The sequence below is a fragment of the Prionailurus viverrinus genome, chromosome D4 (assembly GCF_022837055.1).
Source record: "Prionailurus viverrinus isolate Anna chromosome D4, UM_Priviv_1.0, whole genome shotgun sequence".
Classification (NCBI taxonomy): Eukaryota; Metazoa; Chordata; class Mammalia; order Carnivora; family Felidae; genus Prionailurus; species Prionailurus viverrinus.
In genome coordinates, this window is record NC_062573.1 from 3,895,960 (window position 1) to 3,921,846 (window position 25,887).

The 25,887-nt window shown below is 38.6% G+C and overlaps 1 protein-coding gene across 2 annotated transcripts in view; it reads left to right on the top strand.

Moving 5' to 3' along the window:
- Nucleotides 1-517: 517 nt before the first annotated feature.
- The window catches only part of NR6A1 (nuclear receptor subfamily 6 group A member 1), a 233,442-nt gene continuing 208,072 nt past the window's right edge, over nt 518-25,887 (top strand). For both annotated transcript variants that reach the window (XM_047830144.1, XM_047830145.1), the window contains exon 1: nt 518-755. In XM_047830144.1, coding sequence (XP_047686100.1) covers nt 656-755 — 100 coding nt within the window. In that variant the 5' untranslated portion in view covers nt 518-655. The remainder of the gene's footprint in view (nt 756-25,887) is intronic.

Below are 25,887 nucleotides of genomic sequence, written 5' to 3' on the forward strand. Positions count from 1 at the left end.
ACGTAGTCACCTGGAGTTAAACTCCATCCCTTTAATCTCTGGTCCAATTTGTCCCGAAGCCGCGAAGGAAGTCCCTCGTGAATACCTCTAAATTCCGCCCCCTCTAAGCCCCGCCCACAGGGCTGGGCTTCATTGCACGTGCTCGCCCAGCTCCTTCGCGATCCGCCCCTTGGGAAGACTCATTGTCGAGGCGGGGGGAGACGGGGAATCGTAGGGATCGTTAATCATGGAAAAATCAAATAAAGAGAAGGCCCTGAAGTAATGTTTGTTAAATTTTTACCGTAAGTTTTTATCACAGTTCGAGATATTGACAGGCCTTGGCCTTCACTTCTCAGAGCTGCTTATCCTTACTCCCACCCCTTTAGTTGGTGGGGTCGCGCGTGGCCGGCCTCGCCCGGCGGACTTCAATTCCCAGCGTGCTCCGCAGGACCGTGCGTGGCAGCGGCGCGTGACGTCGGGGGAGGGAGCTGGCCAGTGCTGAGGGGGCGCGGCGCGGAGGGGCGCGGAGCCGGGCGGCTCGGGGCCCAGAGAGCGCCGCGGCCGGGAGCCCGCCGGCCCCTGACAGCCCCCTCCCCCCGGCGGACGACGACGACGAGAACGAGGGCGCCGGTCATGGCGGAGCAGCGAACCGAGCGCGGGCCCTGAGCACCACCGCATGGAGCGGGACGAACGGCCGCCTAGCGGAGGGGGAGGCGGCGGGGGCTCGGCGGGGTTCCTGGAGCCGCCCGCCGCGCTCCCTCCGCCGCCGCGCAACGGTGGGTGAGGGGCGTGTGGAGCCTGGGCCCAGGAAGAACCGACTGCCTGTCCCTTAGCCCCGGGGGTTTCCCCCCCTCTCGGCCGACTTTTTGGGAAGCCGCAGCGGCTCTGGGTCTCCTCGGCGTGGACCTTCACCCCAGTCCCCTCAGCGCGGACCCTCCCTCTCCTCCCCCGTCCTACTCAGTGTGGACCCTCCCCCTCCTTCCCCGTTCCCCTCAGCGCGGACCCTCCCCCTGCCCGGTTCCTTCAACCTGGACCTTCGTTTCCCCCTCCCTTCTGTCCCCTCAGCACAGGCCTCCCCTCCCCCCGTCCCCTGTGCGCGAATCTTCCTCCCTCCCCCCAGGTCCCCTCAGCTCCGAGCCCTCCCCTTCCCTGGGTCCCTACAGTGCAGAGCCTCCCTGGCCCCCCACCTCGCGTCTCGTCAGTGGGGGCTTCCCCTCCCCCTCGGGTCCCCTATGCTCAGAGCCTCCCCTTCCTCCCCCCAGAGGGTCCCTTCAGCGCGCTCCCCTCCCCCCCGCCCCGGCCTTCTCCCACGCGGGTGCCCCCTCCCTCCGCGGACGCCACACCCTCGTCCCCGTCGTTCTCTGTGCCCTCACCTTTCTGGAAGCCGCTTTCCTGCTCCTATGTTGTCCCGGGCCTCCCGTGCCACCCCCGTAAGCTCCGCGAGCCTCCACCTCTGCCCCGACCCCCCAGTTCGTTAGCTACCCGCTCAGCGGTTCCTTTTTCGGACCTCTCGGTGCCTGCTCCACACCCCATTCCTCCGCTCCTGCTCAGCCCTTTTCTCTGCTGGTTTAGATCTGTGGCCCGGCCAGGCGCTCGGGACACCTGCCTCTTTCCTCTCTTCCACCAGCCCGTCCCGGTCCGCGCCTGCCCGAGCTCAGCTCTCCTTTTCCCTTTCGCGGTCCCGGACCCAGGCGCTGAGAATTCCTCACCTGGCCCGGCCCTTCCTCCCGCTCTCCCCTGCCCCCACGTCCGGGCCAAGTCCTTGGGTTCCTCCCGGCTGACTCGCCCTCCTCCCCCCCGGCTCCCTCCTTCCTCAGGGTGTTTTATTTGTATCTGTTTGATATTTTCCCCTTCGGTGTTTGCCGCGGAATGTTTTTATTGGTAACGTGTAAGGAGCTTTTGTGAGGTCGTAAAAGGTGAACTTTTGAACTTGGAAAGCGCCCTGGAGCAATTAGCGCAGGCGATAGCCCCGGGAGGCCTGCATTACAAAGGGTGCTCGTACCGGCCGGCAAACGCTCCGGCTGCAAACCCGATTTATTTATTTATTTGCCCTGCCTTCCACCTTTCACATCTTCCTCATTTCCGAATAAAGGGCGCCTCCTCCCCTCTCTGCGCCATAAACTCGCAATTCTCTGAAAGATCTAGGACCGAACAGTGTCTAACAAGTAACAGATTTCAAATTGAATGCAAACACCCGGGACAGTTAGGAGGCACTAAAAATTAATTGCTTCAGCAAGAAGCTTCTCAATCAGGACAGTGACCTGGCAGGTGTGAGGAAAGTATCCCGACAATAGGTCAGTTTGGCGAATGAATGAGGAACTGCAGAAGGAGAGATTTTTGGGGTGAATCTGCGCGTTCATGTATTTATTGACTCATCAAGCATTTGCTACTGCCAGTTTAGTAGATCTGGTGTTTTTACCAGTTAAAAGTCTGTTTAGAAAAGAGCCTGGTTAACTTCACTTGATGTGCTGACCAAATAGTGGTATGTTTTAAAAACTCTTGTCCTTCTTTAGGCTGTCTGTGATGTGTGCCATCTAGGTGGCTGGCAGTCCCATGAGGTGTCTTTGGAGAATAATTTCTGAATGTGAACATGTTTTGAGATCAATAAAATCCCGTGTCACAAAGGAGGAGGCTGGAATCCATTGAGGGTAGAAGACGACAGTATCATAGGAACAAAGGATTTCTTTAATGCTTTTGATTTTTTTAAGCTTTTAAAGTGGAGATTTGTTTGGGTATTTATGAATGGATGTTGTAAATCCTGATCTAAAATTTACCACGCTGCACTTTTACCTAAGCTACATCTATCTTATAGCCCGTATTAAGTGTATCCATTTTCATAATGTCTTTGTATGTGTGTGTACTTCCTGTACCCACCTGTGCGTTAACATGTAGATGATTGATTTTACTACAGACATTGCTTTCAATTCTGCTTGAGAATGTTGTAAGGGAAACCTAGGAACTGCATTTGCTATTAATTATTCATTAGTACATTTTAAAGAACTCATTGGTAATTTTAACTCTTAATCAGATTTCCCATTCATAGTATCATTTCCTCAATTGGTCAGAACCATTTTAAAGACTGTTATCGAGCATTCCACTTAGGCCAAGGTGGCTTTAATATTTTACATCAGTTCGATTTAGTGCTATAAATATTTCCTTTTTGTTGAAAACACAGTGGGGACTTTGGACAGTTTGGGCTTAAAATACATGAAATGTTGACTGTTGTGGGATATTTTAGTGTAAAAACCAGCATTGTGTACTGTTTTACAATTTATGTTCATTATCTCTTGCGATTATAATTTAACATGCTCCCAGAAGAATTACCAAAATAGAAAAAAGAAAAAAGAAAGTTTATCTTTGGCATGGTGGGAACTTGTTTCTTCCTTTTATACTTCCTAATATTTTTCTCCAAAAGTAAGTGAAACTGCTTAAGTTCTAAGCAGAGAAAATGAATTCTTCTGGCTCTGTATCCTAATGACTGATTTACATTTTGTATGAAATATCTGTAATAGATCGCTGTTTAGATAGGAGATCTTTTGGTTTGTGTCCTGAAGAACTAAACTGGAGGTGGAATTTTAGAAATGCTTTCCTGCCGGAAACGCCATTGATGCTGAATTTACAGTCCTTTAGATGTTTTTTATTATTCTATCGGAACAGAGTTGCTAGCCTTTTGATGCACCATCACCCTTTCAGGAATTTCATGTGCTGACTGCGCTAGATATTTTCAGTTGTTGCTGTAGGTTTTCATAACAAACATGAACTCGTTCAGTCATGATAGAGGGACTCTCCTTTTGGGGTTTCAAAGGGAGACAAAAGATTTGGGGAAGTCTGTGCTGAATATTTGTTATATTTTAACAGAATGAGGTAGTAATCTTTTAGATATTCCAAGTGAAGGAAGGTTATAAGCCATTAATCAGTAATTAAAAGCATGTTTTCTGTAACTACACTTCAGAGGAAATGGGGAGAAGTTCGCTAAATAACTTAATGCCTTTTTCCTGGTATGACCATGCCATGCAAATGTTTACCCCTGAAAATATCAGATTTTTTCCATGGCAATTTAACTTTTCAGTTCTGTGACTTTAAAAGTTAATTAGGAGTCCCCTCCAAATTTTCTACTTTCATTAAAAAAAAAAAGCAACAACATACTCTGGTACTGTTGCTTAGTACAAGTGGCACACAGGTATTTTGTATTAAGTTCGTGACCTCCAAAGAACACTGAAAGGCAACAATGAACAGATTCACTGGTGATTTTGAGCAGCTGAGGTGTGAGATGACCACATTTCTGATCTCATATTTACCACCCATCAAATTCTTTGTGAGCATTTCTGCTCCTTGTAATGAAAATACGATCGTGACATGCTTCCTAATTTGTAAATTATTCTGAATTCCATAGGAAAAAGGTATGTGGTGTGTGTGTATGGCATGTGTTAGCATGTGAAAGGGAGTTAGATGGAGAGGATAATGAAAGAAAAAAAAAAACCTGGTAGATTTCCTCAACTACGCCCAAATCCTACATTTCCATATTTTATTCATAATTTCTTAGTTTATAATTTTCCTCCTTTTTCTTGGTGTTGTGGGGCTAAGGTGAAAAATAAGCCTTAGGTTAAAATAACCTATTTTTAGGTTAGTGGAGGGTAGAAATGCCAACTGCTACTATACTGATAAAAAGAAGTTTCTTATAACACTTGTAGTGCTTGTTGTGCAAGTTCGCTTTAAATTGCTAATGATGTTTGGGAGTTTGGGGGCCTGGGGCTGTGTATGTTTCATCTTGTATTAAGATACCGTCACTTGGTTTTTATAACTAGGTAGATATTTACTGGTTTTTGTTGAATAGGTTGGTCCATTAATGAATTGTGTTGAGATCACAACTTCTGGCTTCAGAATTTCAAAAGCCAGGATAGCTTCTTCCAAATCAGGAGACTTCGTTTTCAACAAGCTCATCTAGATCTTGGGGGCCTTCTCATAATTTTTGGCTATTTACTTTTGTGTTGTAGCCAAGTTAAAGGATACTTTCTAAGTATTTACATGTATATAATTAGGTTGAAAGTTTTTGAGAAGATAGCTTTTAAGAGCAAATTCTACGTTGTTGGTCAAATCTGTTCTTTTAAAGTAGTACCATCAAAATGCTTTATTTTGTGTGAACCAATCACTTTATATGTGAAAAAGGGTCATAGAAAAATTAAAATTCTGAATCAACAGATAAACAAAACTTGCATTACTACAAAACGTCCTTGAAACAGTTTTGAACAGAAGGTAGCTACTGAATATGCCCATACAAGTAAAGATTTAAAATACTTAAATTTTCATTGCTTTGAAAGTATTTCCCAAACCAAGACATTATAAAAGAAAGCATTTTGTTTCAAACTTTTACATTTTTAAGGACAACGTTTTTTTAGCTCAGGTAATTTCTTAAGGGTTTATGGATGCCTCTGATTGATAGCTAGAGTTCAGAAATACCAGAATTATTAAAGTCAGCAAGAAGTGCTGAGCAGGTGATTTTTTTTTTTTTTTCGGGTGTTCAGCCCCTCTTAGAGCCATAGTTTCAGATTTATCTGAGTTTAATCTTAAAAAAAAAAACAAACCTTTGGATATAACTTTGATAACACAGTTTTCCGAGAATCAAGCCCAGTGTTCTATTTATTACTTATTTTCCAACATGGCTTGTCTGTATGAAAAGGATAAGGCTATTAGACTATAGATCATGGAAAATTAGAAGACATTGTGAGATGTCTAACTTGCTTTTCAGTGTGATTTAAAATTAATTGTAAACGAGAGAACTTTGAGAGAATAAAATGCTTCCGACTTTATTTTGTCCTTATTACCTGCTGTTCAACAGCAGCCTGTGTAGAACAGCTTCTCAAGAAAACATTTTTTTTTTTTTTTTTTTTTTGCCAGTTATGACTATTTAAATAAGACTTTACTGTGTGACCTGGTAATTCTAATTAACAGTGATTTAGTTGGGGAGCAAACCAGGATTTCCTCAGCTGGCTGCTGGGGAGCTGAATTGCTTTTTTCCCCACCCCCAGCTGCACCAAATCTTTTGATCCCTAAGCTACAGTGGTTGTCATTTGAGAAAGCAAACTGAGAGAAAATAAGTCGTGAAAATAGCCTACTTTGAGGCTTCACTTGCATTTTTGAATTTTTGTTCTTAAAAAAAATTACAGGAATAATTGAATCTTCAAAATTTATATTGAATGGAGCAAACTCATGTCTAAATAGAAAATTCTTGGATTTCCTTAACGAATACACTTCTTTAAAAATTTTGGGGTTGTTTTAATACTGATAATCACTATTTCAGAAGGGAAATTATCCTAATTATAAATTCACAGGAGGCATTCCAGTGCTTTGAATTTCGTTAGGAATGGATGTTTGGGGGAAAGGAGCCTTTATGCAATGGAAAAATTTTCATTCAAGGTAGTTTGTGGTTTCTAAACCATCAGAATTATATAATTCCAAATAACGAATCAGAAATTCTTCAGTCATATATTAAATAAACTCTACAATGTGTTATAATAAGAGTTAACTTTAAAAAATATATTCAAATAAAGAGATTTTTGGATCCTAATTGCAGATTGTACACCCTTCAGTTTGTTTATACCAGAGAAGCTATTCAAGCATAAACCACAGATGGCAGTAGTAGCATATTTTTCTATTTTCTAGAGGGATTCTTGCCTTTAAATTGGTGTCAATTCAATGGGCACTGTTGATAAGTCAGCTGGCAAGTGTAATGTTTCCAAAACCAATTCCCTAGGCAGTGACATGTAATGTATTCCGGAAACAAATCCTAGCATTTGATTTGAAGATACACTCTGTGGGTGGTTTGGACCAGAATAGTGACTTTGTCAAAGGGAAAATTATAAAGAGAACTTCTTAATAGTGATAGAGGGTATTGAGTAATAAACACACTGGAACTGTAGCTGTGATATTAGCATAGGATGTATTTGTATTAACCATAGATGTTTGCTTGAACAATGGTTTGTGTTGGAAACAATTTATAATTCATTTTAAAATATACTGAAGAATCATAATTTTGAGAGAAGTACACAACTAAATTCGTCCTGTGGAAGAGGTGGATAGCCTCCACTTTTATTTGCAACTTTTTACATTTCATAGTATGGAATTTTAGATCTGTCTGTAAAAATACTTCAGGGTGGGTTCTGCTTGCCCTTTCAGTCATCACTGTAGTGTCAAAATTTCTGTGTTCTTAATTTTCTCCTTTAAAAACACTGATTGAAAAAGACATAATTCATTAAACAAATTTTTAAACTTCTTATGATATTTCCTTTGAGTTCAAAGGAAACAGAGATGTTATCATCTAGTTTAATACTCCGGCACATATCTGTAACAAATTTGTGCCAAAATGAAGAATGGGCTGATTGAGTGAAGGGAACTGCCTTAACCTATATCTAGTTTTCATTTAAAAAATTAATTTTCTGTAACTCATGCACTCATTTCAGTCTTGAAGCTGTGTCATTTTGGAAGGATTAAACATTCAATCTTGTTAACCATTTGTTAACTCCTTATAGGTCAAATGCAATGTTGTTTGTATCACAGCTCTAATTTATTCAATTTAGTTTTTCTCTCACAAAAGAAAAGACACAACACTTCTATAAAGGCTTACTCTCTATCCTGCTTTCTCATCTCTTGCCTTTTAAAATTTATAAATGATTAATGAAATGGTACTCAGATGGATTTATTGTTTTCTGTCATTCATCATTTGTTGATCATTCATTACTGGAATGTTTGTTTCAGACTTAATTTCTTCCCATTCATTGAGTCCTTAAATGTTATTACTATAATATCTAAACCATTGGTTTTCAAAGTGTGGTTCAAGAATCCCTGGGGAGAGTCCTTGAGACCCTTTCAGGAGGTTCTTGAAGTCAAAACTATTTTTATGATAATATGGACATTACTTGCTTTTTTCACCACATTAACATTTGTACTGATGTCGGAGAAACAATGGTGGGTAAAAACTGTTGGCGCCTTAGAAGAAATCAAGACACCAAACTGCACTAGTAGTTATTGTGTTTGTCCCCTCCGTGCACTTGTATTTTTTTTTTTAAAAAAGCCATTTCACCAAAGCCTGTCTTTTTTGAAGGGGTAAAAATTATTAATTTTATTAAATCTTGACCTTTGAGTACATATGTTTTTGATATTACATTTGAGGAAATGGCAAATAGGCAAGTACACACAAAGAATTTCTGTTGCATACCAAAATAGAGTAGTTGTTTTACGGAAAAGTGCTTGTGCAGTTGTGAACTTAACTAGTAGCTGCTGTTTTTCATGGAACACCATTTTCACTTGAAAGAACAATTGATAAACCAAGGTTTATTCGGACCTACGTATTTGGCATTCCATGTTTTTGGAAAATGAACAGTGAATTTGTTATGTCGAGGAAAACTGAGTATTTGTGCTGGTGAGTAAAATTTGAACTTCCAGATGACAATTAGAATTTTGGAAAACTCATATCTGCCACTTTGAGCTTGAGAGCTACCCAATACTTATGCCTTTTCTGATGAAATTGATGGTGATACTGTTAACATATGTGAGGGGTTTTTTTGATACTGTACAATGAAATTTGTTAACAATTTGAAGATCGTATTTCAGTGAAGGAATATTTTCCAAATCACTGATGTATCATGTTAAAAAAAATTGTGCATGGGGTAAAAGTTCAGTTGAAAATGTCAAATAGACCAATGGATTTTAATGTGACAAAGTACACAGAGTTCATTGATACGGTTTTATATTTCACATTGAACTAACCATTAAGAATCTACCACTCACTGAGTCTTGGTGTATTATCAAAGAAAAATATCTATAGTTATTTTAATAAGCAAATACTTCTTCTTTTCCAATTATAAATGTATGAGAACAGATTTTCTGCCTATACTTCAACCAAAACAGTTTATCACAACATACTGAAAGTAGACACATACAGGAGAATCTAGCTGCCAGAATTAAGCCAGATGTTAAAAGGGATTACCGAAAATATAAAACAATGCTAATCTTACCAAATTTTTTGTTTTGTTGTAAAATAGTTATTTTTCGTAAAGACATTTATATAACATGTGACAAGTTTATTATTACTTTTAGATGAATAGATATTTTAAAAATTTCATGGTTTCACAGTATGATAAATATTGACAGATATAACTCATACAAATAATAGCTCTTTGAGGTCCTCGATAACTTTTAAGAATGTAAAAGGGGTCCTAATCACTCAGACCAAAATATGAGAACCTTATTCTAAGTGAATGAATTTAATGTGTAAGAAAATGGTGACTTCACAAGATACTATTGTTAGTACTTTGTTACTTTGGGTTGTCCTTTCCTCTCCCCCTCCCGCCTCCAAAGGGACTACAGAAGAAAAAAAAATGGAAAGAGTTCCTATCATTTTAAATTTTCTTTGCTTGACTAAATGAAGTGTGTCCTAGTTCACCCTGAGTTCTCTGACAGGCTTTTGTTACCTGCTACATGAAACCTGTTGCTTAACTGTTAATTTGTGGTAGAAAATTTCCAACAGAACCTGTTTCCTCATGAAAGGGAGATTTATAATTGTGGAAATAAATCTTACAACACAAAAATAATAAGAGTCATTGCTGTAAAAATAATGGCATATTTATATGGGATAAAAAAGATCCTATCTTGCTTTTTAAAACTTCCAAGAATAACTTGCTTGTTTGTTTTCAGATAAATTTGGCTTTCACAGAGTCTTCTAAAGTTGTGGTTTTGGTAATGTTATTTTGTAGATTGGTTTGCCTTTTAACCTGGTTTTCACTGAGGGATGTGGTAATAAAGCCGGTATAGAAGAAGCATCTCCTCTTCTGGTCTAAGAATACCCTTTGCTAGTGTGAGTAACATTTTAGTGTAAGTCAATTGCTATGTTGTTAAAGAGTTAGGGATTTACTCCTAAGGGTAGTTGCTATGTAGAACTCATTCTGTAGTGAGTTTGCTGGCAGAAGAAATGTCACATAACAATGTGAATAACAATAAGGAGTTACTGGATCAGAACTTAAGATGAAGCTTGATGGGTAATGAAAGATCAGTGAGATATTTAGGTTTCCTTCCTTGAGAGCTCTGTAATTATCTTGGTGTTCTTGGCGTTTCACATAGTGTGCCTTTTAAAGCATTTTTGTATTCTTTGGGGGTTGCAGCTTAGTCATAAGATACAAGTCTTTTTTATTTTAATACTTGGATTTTATTTCAAGTTTCAGATGGAATTTTAAAATGCATTCTTCATCAATTGAGTTAAATTGTTTTAATTACTAAAATTAATAACTGAGACAGATTTTTTTCTCCCATATTCTTGCTATACTCTTGAAATCTAACCTGTCAGGAGACTTCCTCTCTAGCCTTACAGTCCTTCCTCCAAAATCCCTTTTTACCAGGATAATAAACCACCTGGGGGAAACCCCCCACTGATATCTATTTAGAGGGCTTTGTTTTTTGGAAGTGGCAGTAGTAGTCTGACACAGAGGAAGGATTTTGGTTAGATGGTGTGAGAGGGAAAGAGCATGGACTCTGGAGTGTGGCAGAACAAAGATCACAGCTATGTGACTTTGTCACTTGACTTCTCTGAACTTTGGTATTCACATTTAATAATTATAGCAGCTAACATTTATGTATAATATTCTAAACACCTTACATATATTAACTCAGTTTATCCCCATAACCCTATGAATTAGGTGTTCTGTTATCCTCTCCATTTTGCAGATGTGAAAACTGAAGCCCATAGAGGTTAAGCCCCAAATTTCACGCTTAGTAACATTATAAATAATGTTTCCTAGATTTAATCTCTCCCCACTCCCATACTGTAACTTTGAAATTGACTGTAGGGTTATTAGGATTAGTGACAAGGTCTTTATAAAGTGCCAACCATATCTGTCCCAAAGCAGACACTTGTGAATCCAGACCATTTATAGTTGTTGAGGAGGCCCAGAACTCAGCTTTCTGTAGGTAGTCACAGAGATCCACTTTTAGAATTGCAGGTGACTTTTTTCTTTCTCTCATGTGGGCTTTAATAAGCCAACCAGGAAACAATTCTGTGGAGTCAGGGACAATCCTTGGTGACTCTGAGTGGTGCTAAGGAAAGAGGGGTTTTGAGGGACTCAAGGCAGGGATAACTATCTCTTTTGTAGCTGTGTCCTCAACACTAAACACAAGGAATTGGTGTTTTATGAATGTTGAATGAATGAATGAAAAGTCAGGTCAGGAGTCTTGAGTCTTGATTTTATCAGGGTCCTTTGGATTTGAGTCCTTTGCTGGTAGTCAGAGAAAGTCTACAAAACGAAAGAATTTTCTTCTCAGTCACTTGGGAAAATTGACCAATATCTAAGTCAAGCAGTGTGTTTCAAGCTAAATCCAGAGTTTGATGGGCCCTGGAACCAGAATGTAGTTTCTATTTGGAAATGTGGCTCTCCTTGTAACTGAAGTGACTAGATATACCAGATTAAGAAGAGATAGCCAGTAAACTCCTGGTTGTTTGCTTGACTGTTTTGGGGTATTCACTTTAGGAAAAGATGGCTTTGTCCTTTGTATCTTTTTTATTTCTGCCACACCAAAGCTGGCTGTATGGAAGAGAGGAGAACCAATCCAAGAAAGTTGATGTAACTTTTTGAAAATGGAAATACAAGAGCCAGTTGTCCAAAGCTTGTAAAACATAGAACATGATTTCCCAGCAAAGAGAGATACAGTGAGAAAAATGTGGCAATGTGGGTTAATAGATTATGGTAGCAGTATAGTTTGAGTAGAGAAGGACTTGAGAGAGAACGCCAACCACATTATTTGGGGAGGTAGGAGGCCTAGGAACTGATTGATAGGCCTGAGTTTTGCCTGGGTTCTGATTCTAACACTGTAACAAAGCTCTGAGGCTATATGGATCCACCTCTAAAATGAAGGAGCTAAATTAGATAATCCTTGAAGGAATTTTCCAGCTTTATGATGGAATGAATTGGGTAAAACAGGAAGTTGCAATTTAGGAAAGCCCTGCCTAAAGCAAATAGTTGTGATACAGCACAGATTCTCTGGGATGATTTTGATTTCAGATACCCTCAAAGAATGTTTGTATTTACCATACTTTGTTTCCCTGTTTTGATTTTAGAACACCTGGCTGCTTTCAAGTCTGTAGGATCACATAATTTACATGACAGATTCCATTCTCTGTGTGCACTTTTATAGAAATGTTTACAATTACAGTTCTAATGCTATCATTTGTAATGTAGACTTGAAATTAGATGTAGAGTTCTCGTTTATTTTTTTCCTTTTAAAAATGATCACTTTTCCCCCCATTTATAACCCCTCCATGCTACACTTTCTCTTTCCTAAGTACAATTTCATTCATTGAGTCAAACCTATAATTTCAGTTTTTCTTTCATTCCTTGTAAAAGGATTTTATCTGCAAAATGCATTCAGCATTGAGAAGGGTTCTGTCCTCTTAAGATTAAATGCCCTGCATTTGAGAACTTGGATTCATTAAGGAAAATTGCAAAACTTCCTTAAATGCTGTAGGTCTGTAAAAAAGGGAACCCAGCAGGAAAGGGGCAGCAATGCATGGGGGAGGGGAGAAGTGGAGGGGGGGGGGCAGTAAGCAAGGGAGCTGCAGTTGAAATATTCATCAATCATTTTACTGGCACCAGGAAACCAATCAGCCTTTTAGAGGAGAGAACTTAATCAATCACCTAATGTGGGAAATTACAATTGCTTTCCCACACACAAAAATATTCTCTTACTTGCTGACAGATCAAATCTGAAAGATAGTTGGGCTGGCCAGTATCCAGAGCTAACTGATGGCAAGCAGTTACTGAAAGTACTACTGTGATGAAGAAATGCACATAGCATTTGAAGATAAAATTTCCTATCTGCTTTGAGCCTTTTCAAAATCTTTCATAGTGAGTTTGCTTTTCATAAAGTGTCTTCCATTAATAAGAAACCATTACAGAGCACATATGGGTAATACAAAGGGTGTGAAACACTGTAAATTTATTCTCCAAAGCTAGTTTGAGGAGCATAGATGGGGCTTCTGGCTGGAGAATACCGTGTTTCCAGTGCCTCATTTGGAAAGCAACTTTAGAGCATTGTCTAAAGGGACATATCCTGGGGAACAAAGTTGGAAGTGCTTGCATATAAATAAAAGCAGGAGGGGGATTTAGCTGTATCTTGTATTTAGATTTTAAATGACGTGATCTCTGAGCTGTGTTCTTGAATTGCCTATGGCCCTTAGATACTTAGGTGTGAACTGCCTAAGAATCCAGTATTTTTAAAGTTAGAAATGCACAATCATTGTGGAAAATACAGAAAATGAAGGAAAAGGAAAATTACATATATTAATCTTGCCTTCAAGCAACTTGCATTAACATTTTCTGATTTTTTCTTCTAGACTTTTTACAAATCCTAGTTTTTTGCTTGTGATTGTACAGTATATGCCATTGTTTTATGCTTTTTTTTTTTTAAAGTTTAAGCTTTTTTCTCAAACTTTATATAATCAACCTGAATTCATTTAAAACTGTTAATAGTATATCACAGTCCATCGTTCTTAATTGTCGGACATTTAGTTTTTAGTTTCTCATTTTATAACAGTACTGACCCCAGACCATTTTGTGCTTGCTTTTAATTTGGCTTATTTTGCAGGGTAGATTTTTAGAAGTATATATCTACCTATTGCACCTTCTTCAACAACCAGTTTAATTTACACTAAGATATTTTGTATACTAACATCTAGGTCTGTTAGCAGTACTTTTTTTTTTTTTTTTTTTAAATAAGTGCCTGATGCTCAAGATAGAATTGAGATGTGGTGATAGGCTATTCTGTTCTCGTTTTTTAGAGAGAAAGTCATTCCTAATGCCTTTTGTCCCCTGAATCTTTTAGATTTCTGGCACCAGCTCTCCCATGCACATTGCATTCCACCCCCACCTCCATCCTACTATCTCTAGCCTGGTCAGAGCAGTGTTTAGGGACCCTTCTGAGGCTGCCGTCTTTCTCTTAAAGATTATTAGGGAATGGGTGGCAAAGACACTTTGGAGCCTTCGCTGGTTGCCTCTAAAAATCTCAGAAGGATGGATTGGTGGTGTGACTGTGTGTGTGTGTGTGTGTGTGTGTGTGTGTGTGTGTGTGTTTCTTCCAATACAAATATAATACCTTCCTCAAAGTCTTGAATATATCCAGAAGCTTGTGACTGAATTTGGTTAGAAATTAAATACAGGGAGAGAGAAGTTAAACTTGCATTCCTTTAGAAATCTGTATAATCCCCCTCAGTTCTTCAGTGGCTGACTTTTATCCTAATCCTGCATGGGGTTTTATAGTGAAAAAGACCTAAATAAATCTTGTACTAATTTGAAAGGCATTGGCAGTTTTTAACAGGGCTGGTTTTAGAATGGAAGTTAGTAACATTTTGGGATTCTGGTGATCTACAAATTTTGAATTAAAACATAAATGATATTTGCTGAAATTAAAGAGTTTTCTAATAATTTGTAAAGTTTATGTTTGTTGATTGAGGAGGGTAAACACAAACGTTTGAAGATCATTTGCTCTCCTTCTTTGTTCTCACCACTGGTGGTCAGAGAACTTGCAATTTGCCAAAACACAGTCTTTATAATGCTCTTTAATAAGAAAGTAAATAAGCCAGCTGCTCTTTCCCATAACTATACCAGTTGCAAACTTCTTCAAATCCTGGTTAGTAATTAAAAGCCTTGAGATGACCTTGAATCTAACTGAAATACAAAAAGCTGTCCTGAGTTAAATTTATAGCTTTTGTTGATTGCAAAAGAGATTAGGAAGAATCACATTCTGTTTGCTAAAAACATTAAAGGTAGCCTTGTGTAGTGTACATTGAAGATGAGAAATATGAACCACTATTAAAGTGCAAAAAAGAGGCCTGGAATGGACTTGAAAAAAATTAAGTTTGTCATCTCTTCATTGAATATTTAAAATATGTACTTGAAAAGATTGGAGGTAGGGTGGCATTTTTCAAACTGTCAGTTTGTGATATTCAGATGTTAGAAGATCTGTTCCCGGGGCGCCTGGGTGGCTCAGTTGGTTGAGAGTCTGGCTTCGGCTCAGGTCATGATCTCGCAGTCTGAGTTCGAGCCCCACATCGGGCTCTGTGCTGACAGCTCGGAGCCTGGAGCCTGCTTCAGATTCTGTGTCTCTCTCTCCCTTTCTCTGCCCCTCCCCCACTCGTGCTCTCTCTGTCTCAGAAATAAACATTAAAAAAAAATGAAAAAAGATCTGTTCCCCTACATCTTTTTTTTTTTTTTTTTTAACGTTTTATTTTTATTTTTGAGACAGAGAGAGACAGAGCATGAACGGGGGAGGGGCAGAGAGAGCGGGAGACACAGAATCGGAAGCAGGCTCCAGGCTCTGAGCCATTAGCCCAGAGCCCGATGCGGGGCTCGAACTCAGGGACCTTGAGATCGTGACCTGAGCTGAAGTCGGCCGCTTAACCGACTGAGCCACCCAGGCGCCCCATGTTCCCCTACATCTTAATATCAAAGAGATGTTTGAACCCAATGGGAAATCAGAACAAGTGTTTAATGCTTTTTAGAAGTAACAGTGTAATTGGGTCTTGAAATATTTTACAGGAGTGGGAACTTTGTTAGTAAGTTTCTGATTATACTCAGGCAGTGTAAAAGTAAAAATATATTGATATTTTAAAAGTGCTTTATATAATGGGCCATATCATAAAATCTATGAGTAGAGAATTTTTCTGCTAAATAAAAAGGGCAGAATACATTTTTAGTTGTTTAGAGAGCCTTGAACTACCATTTTATTGATAGAAGGAAACTTGAAATTGTTGCTGTTAAGTTTTATGCATCAATTGGTGGGGTGACATGTCTCCTGGCATCATAAATGTGATAAATCCCTGAAGAGTCCAGCCATAAGGGAAATAGTTTGAGCAAGCATTAATGTCTTATATAGATCTTACAGATTTTAGGATTATTTTTGTTCTTATATTTATTTAGGGAGACTAGCCTACACTTTGTTCAGAATAATGATCATAGGGGTATCTGGGTGGCTCCATCGGTTAAGTGTCCAACTTTTGGATTTGGCTCAGGTCATGATCTCACGGTTAGTGGATTTGAGCCCCTCATCGGGCTCTGCACTGACAGCACAGAGCCTGCTTGGGATTCTCTCTCTCCCTCTCTCTTTGCCACTACTTGTGCTGACACCCTTTCTAGGCTCTCACTCTCTCTCAAAATAAATAAATGAACTTAAAAAATTCATCATAAAATTGTGTGTGTGAGAGAGAGAGAGAGAGAAAGAGAGGGAGGGAGAGAGAATGAAAGGAAAGGTTATAATGTACAGCAGGGATTGCCCTGGGATCCCTAAAGATGGTAATGGGGATTCTCAAGGAATTGCCATTATTTAAAATTTTATCTGAAATCATATGAGTAATAAAGTTTTCCAGACTAAATAATAAGATCTCAAAACTTCTAACTTCTGCTTGAAATTATTCCAACTTAGTCTGGTAACACTGCCACTCAATCTCTGAATAGCAGATAGAAGTTCTTGCAGAAAAGGGTAGAGTAAGAATTATAGTATGGTAGACAAACTGCATTGGCAATTAAAAATGATTTCCGTGAACTATTGTGATGTAGTGATAAGAGTAGGTGTGTTAGAGCATGAGCTTTGGAGTTAGACCTGGCTTTAAATCCTGTCTTAACTACTTTTGTGGGGATTTTGGAAGGTAATGGTGGTGAAAGAACGTTAGGATCACCACACACCAGATTACTGGTGAATGAAATGATGCAGTGTGTGAGAACGTAGAGTGTAGATATGTTACTTCAGGGAAGTTATTTAACATTTCTCAATTTACTTATCTGTAAGTAAGGTTAAGACCATCTACTTCATAGGTAGGCAAGCTGGTTCACCAAAATCCAAGTGATTGAAAATTGTTTGCCAAACGTCCAATTCACCCAGTAGGTAATTCAATAAAAATCAATTTGCTGAATCTCATTTGTAGAACTTAAAGAATTTATCATCACTCTCCTTAATTGCTCTCCTACCATTTTCCCCCCTATCCTCCCCCTTTTCCTATACCTCCTCTCTTCCCCCATCACCTGCAGCCCAGACCAGGCTATATCTTTCCACCAGCAGAGGTCCCCTCTCTGCCCTAGTTTCTTTGTAGCCCCAGCAGCAGAGAGCTGGAGTAGAGACAGATTGAACATTCTTGAAAATGCTGCTATGCTGTCAATCTAAATTTGGTAAAAATATTTAAAAGCTAATTAAACTGTCCCATTTATATGAACTGTTATAAACTGTCTAAATGGTTAAAACAAATTTTGGGTAAATTTAGAGATTTGGCTATTGGGAGATTTGGCCATCTGGTAAATTGACTTGGAACTACCTATGTAGGTATGTTTGGAGAAATTAGGCTATATATATATATATATATTTATATTTATATTTATATTTATATTTATATTTATACTTATATTTATATTTATATAAATATATATATTTATATATATACATATATATATTTATATATATAAATATATATATGTATATATATATATATATAAAGTGTCTATTACACAGTGTGGTTTGACTTTAGCAGATGCTCTGTTGGTATTCCTTTTCTCAAAGCACTTCTCAGAACTGGAATCCCTCCCCCCCCCCCCCATTTTCTCACCTGTGGGCTCTAGTTGGACACTAGCAAATGATGAAGTGATCAAATCTGGTTTATCAAGTCACTAGGACTACCTAGTGACTTCTCCTCCCATTATAGCATTGTTGAATTTGTCCAAGTGAAAAAACTTGTCCAAGATGTCCAAGTTTTAGCTTGAACATCTGTTCTAAAATGGCCTTGCCTTTAGTACTCTTTGGGGTCTGACTTCTCATTGATTTAAGATATGTACCACTTTCCTGAAACACTTTATTCCTAGTCATTTGTAACTAGAATTATGAGCCTTAGTAAACTGCAGCCTTGTCAGGGCAAAAAGCAAGGCCAGGTCCCTGGAGGTTCTTCGGAGCAAATGCTCTTGTCTCTAATACTTAGGAAGCCTGGCTTCCCCACCCCCTACCCCAAGCCTCTCTAGAGGTCTTTAAAAAGGCTTTCTGGTAATATCCTTAAAGGAAGGGAAGAAATGATTGTTGAGTGCTCAATGTGTGCCAGGCACTGTACTAAACTCTGTAATGTAATTCTTTCCCCAGCCACTTTTCTTTGATAGGTGGTGATAGTCCCATATTACAGATGAGTTAATTGAGGTTTAGAGTTGAAAATAACTCACCACTACTTATACCACTACTCCACCAAACCAGTGTTTTCCAGGCTTCAGTCTTTCTTATATTATCATCATCATTTTTGTCATTTCCTAATAAATTGTTTATTTACTATTTTAAATATTGTATAATTAAATACTTTGCAACCCAAAGTTTATTTTAAAAGGAAATTTTGTAATTATTAAAAGGAAAATTATTTGCCATAAATAGAAGGTAATAGTAAAAAGAAATGTAATGAAAATAATATTGTGTTAAATTTTAGCTAAGATGTTGTCTGCCCAAGTCTTTCTGATCAGGCCTTTGTTAGGGAGATTAGCAAGCATTAGAGAGGCAGTGGACAAACTTAGTACTAAATTAAGGTTTTTCTTCTGATGTAATTAGAAGGAAGGATTGAAATGGAATTGAAAAGGTAACAACTTTAGAATGTTTTAACATGCTTTCTTGTTTGTACCACTTAAAATCTTCTAGTGATTTCTTCACTTTGGGAAACACTGACATAGGTGATGGTGCGCTTATTTTCCACATGAGTAAACTGCGGGGAGGACATTTGTTTGAAGTTGAACCTCTAGTCCACAGACCTGACTTGTGTCGGCACCCTTCTTCTCCCCTTTCCTTCTCTCATTCCTACCCTTTCATCCTTCTTTTCTTCTCCATCCTCTAGGAGAATTCAGAAGATTTTAGATGGCATTTTTCTGATTTTTTATTTGTTTAACTGCTATGAGATAGGATTTCATCTTAAGGAACTCAGATCTTTCTCTGAACATTGCATTTTTTGGTGCTTACTGGATTGTAGAAGTTGGGTATACAGTATATAGTACTTTTGTAGTACTTGTATCCCTACAGAAAGTAGTTGTTGAAGTAAATAGAAAGATATCATAAATCTTCCCTTGACTCCTAATTAGATAATGTTGGAAAAGTAAGTTTAAAAAAAGATGCTGCCAGCAGTTTTTTTAAGTATAATTTATTGTCAAATTGGTTTCCATACAACACCCAGTGCTCATCCCAACAAGTGCCCTCCTCAGTGCCCATCACCCAGTTTCCCCTCTCGCCCACCCCGCATCAACCCTCAGTTTGTTCTCAGTATCCAAGGGTCTCTTATGGTTTGCCTCCCTCCCTCTCTGTAACTTTTTTTTTCCCCTTCCCCTCCCCCATGGTCTTCTGTTAAGTTTCTCAAGATCTGCATATGAGTGAAAACATATGGTATCTGTCTTTCTCTGACTGACTTATTTCACTTAGCATAATACCCTCCAGTTCCATCCGCGTTGCTGCAAATGGCCAGGTTTCATTTTTTCTTGTTGCCAAGTAGTATTCCGTTGTATATATAAACCACATCTTCTTTATCCATTCATCAGTTGATGGATGTTTAGACTCTTTCCATAATTTGGCTATTGTTGAAAGTGCGGCTATAAACATTGGGGTACAAGTGCCCCTATGCATCAGCGCTCCTGTATCCCTTGGGTAAATTCCTAGCAGTGCAATTGCTGGGTCATAGGGTAGTTCTATTTTTAATTTTTTGAGGAACCTCCACACTGTTTTTCAGAGCAGCTGCACCAGTTTGCATTCCCACCAACAGTGCAAGAGGGTTCCCGTTTCTCCACATCCTCGCCAGATTCTATTTTGAAATAGTTGTTATCTCAAGTGCACTAAAAGGCAGTTTCTTTGATTTTTGTCTCTTGCAGTTTTGTTAAAAATTTTTTTAAAAATGTTTGTTTATTTTTGAGAGACAGAGTGAAAGTGGGGGAGGGGTAGAGAGGGAGACAGAATCTGAAGCAGGCTCCAGGCTCTGAACTGTCAGCAGAGAGCCTGATTCGGGGCTTGAACTCACAAACCATGAGATCATGACCTGAGCTGAAGTCAGATGCTTAACCGGCTGAGCCACCCAGGCACCCTGTTTTTTGTAGTTTTGTAATTTACATTTACCTTAATTATAAGTTTAATTAACATTTTATTGCATTATGTTGCAATGGAGACAATAGGTCTTGATATAACTGTTATAACTGGAGTCTAGACTATGGTTTGAATTTTTAAAATTCCATTTTAAAAAGATTGTTGGGACTCCTGGGTGGCTCATTTACTGGCTGTACCAGTTTGCATTCCCACCAACAAGAGTCTGTTGACTTCGGCTCAGGTCATGATCTCATGGTGGTGAGATCAAGCCCGTGTCTGGCTCTGCTCTGGTCATGGAGCCTACTTGGGATTCTCTCTTCCTCTTCCTCTGCTCCTCTCCTGCTTGAGCTGTTGCATGAGCGTTCTTTCTCTGAAAAAACGTAGTAATAAAATTTAAAAAATTTAAAAAGACTGAAAATTTTTAAAAAATTTAAAAATTTTAAATTTAAAAAATTTAAAAATTTTTAAAATTTAAAAAGATTTAATTTTAAAAATTTAAAAAATTTAAAATTAAAAAAATTAAAATTTAAAAAATATCTTATTTTTTTAATTTTATTTTTTAAAGATTTTATTTTTTAAAGATTTTATTTTCAGGTAATCTCCACACCCAATGTGGGGCTCGAATCCACAACCCCAAAGTCAAGAGTTGCACACTTCACTGACTGAGCCAGCCAGGCACCCCAAAAGATTGTTTACATTTTAATTTGATTTTTATTTATTTCTGAAACTGTGTAAGAAAAAATTTTTATTTTAAAAATGTTTATTGTCAAGTTAGCTAACATACAATGTATTCAGTGTGCTCTTGGCTTCAGGAGTAGATTCCCATTATTCATCGCTTACGTAGAACACCTAGTGCTTGTCCCAACAAGTGCCCTCCTCAATGCCCATCACTTATTCCCCTCCTCAGTGTCCATCACCTATCCCCCACCAATTAATCCTCAGTATTTAAGAGTTTGTTCTCCGTATTTAAGAGTCTCTTGTGGTTTGCCTTCCTCTCTGTTTGAAACTATTTTTTTCCTCTTCCCTTCCCCCATGGTCTTCTGTTAAGTTTCTCAAATTCCACATATGAGTGAAAACACGGTATCTGTCTTTCTCTGACTGACTTATTTTACTTAGTATAATACCCTCCAGTTCCATCCACGTTGTTGCAAATGGCAAGATTTCATTCTTTCTCATTGCCAAGTAGTATTCCATTGTATGTATAAACCACATCTTTATTCATCAGTTGATGGACATTTGGGCTCTTTCCATAATTTGGCTATTTGTGATAACACTACTATAAACATTGGGGTACATGTGCCCCTATGAATCAGCACTCCTAGATCCTTTGGATAAATTCCTAGTAGTGCTATTGCTGGGTCATAGTGTAATTTTATTTTTAAGTGTTTGAGGAACCTCCATACTGTTTTCCAGAGTGGCTGCACCAGTTTGTATTCCCACCAACAGTGCAAGAGGGTTCCCAATTCTCCATATTCTTGCCAACATCTGTTGTTTCCTGAGTTGTTAATTTTAGTCACTCTGACCGGAGTGAGGTGGTATCTCATTGTGGTTTTGATTTGTATTTCCCTGATGATGAGCAACGTTGAGCTCATGTATTTTGTCTTTCATGTATTTCTTGATCTTCCAAGAAATTTCATAGATTCAAGAAATTTCTTTCAAGAAATTTCAAAGATTGCATAGATCTTTCATGTATTTCTTGGCCATCTGGATGTCTTCTTTGGAAAAGTGTCTATTCATGTCTTCTGTCCATTTCTTCACTGGATTACTTGTTTTTCAGGTGTTGAGTTTGGTAAGTTCTTGATAGATTTTGGATACTAACCCTTTATTCGATATGTCATTTGCAAATCTCTTCTCCCATTCCGTCGGTTGCCTTTTAGTTTTGTTGATTGTTTCCTAAGAAAAACTTTCTAACACCATTTTTTTTCTTCTTTAATTTTGTATTGTGCCAATTGCTACAAAAGGAATTCTGTAAACCTATTGTTGAAAAAGTTTGTTCCACTAGTTATTATACAAGAAAAATATTTGGTTCTGAAATATTTTAAATAACATCTTTAAAATTCTTCATGGAAACATTTTGTGCTTGGGAAGAAATTATAAGGAATTCTCTTAGAAATCATTGCTATGATAACATACAAATCTAGGATAAGAGTTCTTCACGAAGTTTATTTTATGACGACTTTCTTGTATCTTTTATTGTACTTTACGTTGTATACTATCTTAGAATATTTACTATGGATTCTTGATAAATGATCTTGTGAAACTTATTCTTAATAGGTCTCTAATCCCAGGGGCCAGACTGGTGTAGTGTATGGCAGGGCAATATTGGTTCAGTGGATATTTTAATGAAAATTTTCTTTTTTTTTTTTTTTTTTTTTTTTTTAATTTTTTTTTCAACGTTTATTTATTTTTGGGACAGAGAGAGACAGAGCATGAACGGGGGAGGGGCAGAGAGAGAGGGAGACACAGAATCGGAAACAGGCTCCAGGCTCTGAGCCATCAGCCCAGAGCCCGACGCGGGGCTCGAACTCCCGGACCGCGAGATCGTGACCTGGCTGAAGTCGGACGCTTAACCGACTGCGCCACCCAGGTGCCCCTTTAATGAAAATTTTCTAATAGTTGGCATAAACCAAAATACATGATTCACTTCTCTGTGACACTTTGAATCCGGGGTTTTAACCTAGAGCTTAGTCCAGGGCAAGATTTGTCATCATACTTTGGCATATGAAGTAATGGAAACTTCAGACCAAAGAGTTTGAAATTTTACTATAAAACTCAATGTGCTCTAATCTAGAATTTTACCAGTTAAAATTTAAATAACAAAAACTTGATTTCTCTCATGTCTGGAATATACACTGAACTATTTGTGTTCTTCCTGTTAAAAAGAGAACTTTGTCTCAAACTGATTTCTTATCTGAATTGTGATTTAGTAACTCTATTCATGTGTAAAATTAGCTCAGTTAGTACTTAGTTTATGGCCATTGTCTTTCCTGAAAATATTGTAGTTAAGGGATTGCCATTTCTTTCTTTTTTAAAAATAAATTTTTTAAGGTTTATTTACTTAATTTTTAGAGAGAGGGAGACAGAGAATCAATCCCAGGCATGCTCCACGCTGCCGGTGCAGAGCCCGATGCAGGGCTGGAACTCACAAACTGTGAGATCATGACCTGAGCTGAAACCAAGAGTTAGACGGACTGAGCCACCCAGGCACCCCGGCCATTTATTTCTTAAACTGTTTCTTGTGTGCTCACCTGGTGCTAATTATGTACAGCAGTCTTACAAGGGAAATGACATTATTATTGTCATTTTTGCAGATGAGAGAACTGAAAGCAGTTAATGTGAGTTGGCCTTGTCAATGAGAGATGGGATTCAAATCCAGGTCTAATTCCAGAACTCATACATACTCTTGGAATTTCAGCACTAGTTTCTGGTAGAAGAGGATCCTAAGGGTCATTTGTACCTTAACGAGTCTAATATTTAGAAGACATTCCTTTAATGGTGGATGCAAAAGTTAAAACCAAAATTCAGAGTACTGCCTCCTTCACTTTTTAGGCATGGGGATAGGAGTGCTCTTGCTCTTTGAAAATTACTTGCTTAAAAAATTTTTTTTTTCTTAACTGGTCATTTTTTTTTTTTTTTTTAAGGTATCTTTATGTGTTTCCAAAGAAAAGAACAAAATCCAAAGTCAGTCTGTGGTATTGAGGAAAGGTGTTGTGGAGTTTAGGGCAGATCCTTGCCAATGGGGAGGCAATGCTGGCCCTGGGCATGTGACACAGAAGCAGATCTCTGTGTAATGGGAGGGCATTTTAATACTTAATGTCTTTTAGGAAGTAAAGCAAAATAGCATTAGGCTACTTAAATACCATTTGAAACAAGATAAAAAGTGAATAATGTGAACTAAAAACATGAAGTCTAACGTGATAGGGAGTATAAGTAACCAGTGTATCTACATAGCTTCAGTTTCCAGGTCAGCATGTATTTCATTCTGCCTTGTTGACCTTACAGATATGCTCTTCTCATTTGACATGGTTAGCCAGTACTTGCTTCTGAATATTGTGGTCATTTTGACTTATTCAGGAATGTGAGGCATATTCAGAGAGAGGATTGCTAATGTTAGATCAGAACAGCTGTATACCAAATAATGGGCTCTTACTCTGGAAGCCTTAAGTTCTCAGTATTTCACTTAGTTGTGAGATAAATGGAAGTAAGAATGCTACTTTAATGTTATGTTTCTGCTAATGCTAATGCATGATAATGCCAGATGAGGAATTTTACCTCTAAGCTGATAGAATTTATAACAGGTATCAAAAACTATAAGTGTGCATGCATTATACAAGTGCAGTGTGATTTTAGTGGAACAAGGTAGACTAGTATCTGTGGCTCTTAAACATGCCCCAGTCATTTTTTTCATTCGTCTGGTGATCTGAGATCTGAATGGTTGACCTAGAGGTCAGTTTTCACATGAATGCTGTAGCTTCATCAAGAAGCCAGTATCTCAGTGATAGTGCTGAGTGATGACTTAATAAAAGGCTCTATTCCCTATGTACGTATAGAATGGAACAATTTCCCTAGAGCTGCTGCAGAGTGGTTTGCGTTTTTAAATAAAGAAGTCTGTTTTCCAAATGTACTTGTATTTGAGGTTTGGAAAGCAAAGATCAGAACGACTTCACTTACCAACTATGATGATGACGGCTAATCCTTGAGTATTTACTATGCACCAAATAGTATCTTGAGTGCTTTAAAAATTTTTTAATTTCATTTAATCCTCTCAACGGCCTTATGTATCTACTATTATTGTTTCCATTTTTAGATTACGAAAATTATAAAGTCTTGGGGCCTCTTGGTGGCTCAGTTAAGTGCCCGACTTTGGCTCAGGTCATGATCTCACGGTTCGTGGGTTCGATCCCCATGTTGGGTTCTGTGCTGACAGCTCGGAGCCTAGAGCCTGCTTCAGATTCTATGTCTTCCTCTCTGTCTGCTCCTCCCCCGCTGGTGCTCTGTCTCTCAGAAAATAAATAAATATTAAAAAAAAGAAAATTGTAACGTCTTTAGGACCATGATTAGTGTTTATTAAAAAAATTTTTTTTAATGTTTCTTTATGTTTGAGAGAGAGAGAGTGAGGGAGGGGCAGAGAGAGAGGGAGACACAGAATCTGAAAGCAGTCTCCAGTCTGATCTGTCAGCACAGAATGTGACACGGGGCTTGAACTCACGAACTGTGAGATCATGCCCTGAGCCAAAGTCAGACACTTAATCGACTGAACCACCCAGGTGCCCCGATTAGTGTTTAAATCACAGAGAGCTGCTGCAGACGGTACTCCCTTTATAGAGCTGCTCCCTTCTGTAAAATGGGGGCAAGGGTGGGATGGTAACTATAAGGTTCTTTCTAGGTAAGAAAAAAAAAATCTAAGAATCTTGGCAACCCCTGAAATTCAGCATTATATGATTTGTGCCCCCTAGTACATAAAACTGCCAACGTTTGTAAACCAAGATTTTAGAGTTGATGGGAATATTAAGAAAATTGCCAGGAGTGCCTGGTGACCCAGTTGGTTACGTGTCTGACTTCGGCTCGGGTCATAATCTCATGGTCTGTGGGTTTGAGCCCCACAGACCATGTGCTGACAGCTCAGAGCCTGGAGCCTGCTTCAGATTGTCTCTCCCTCTCTTGCTGCCCCTCCCCCACTCATGCTTTGTCTGTCTATCTCTCTCAAAAATAAAATAAATATTAAAGCAAAGGAGAAAAGATAAATGGCCAGACCTCCCTCCTCCTCATCCTGCAGAGAAAGTGGAGTACGGAGGAAGTAAT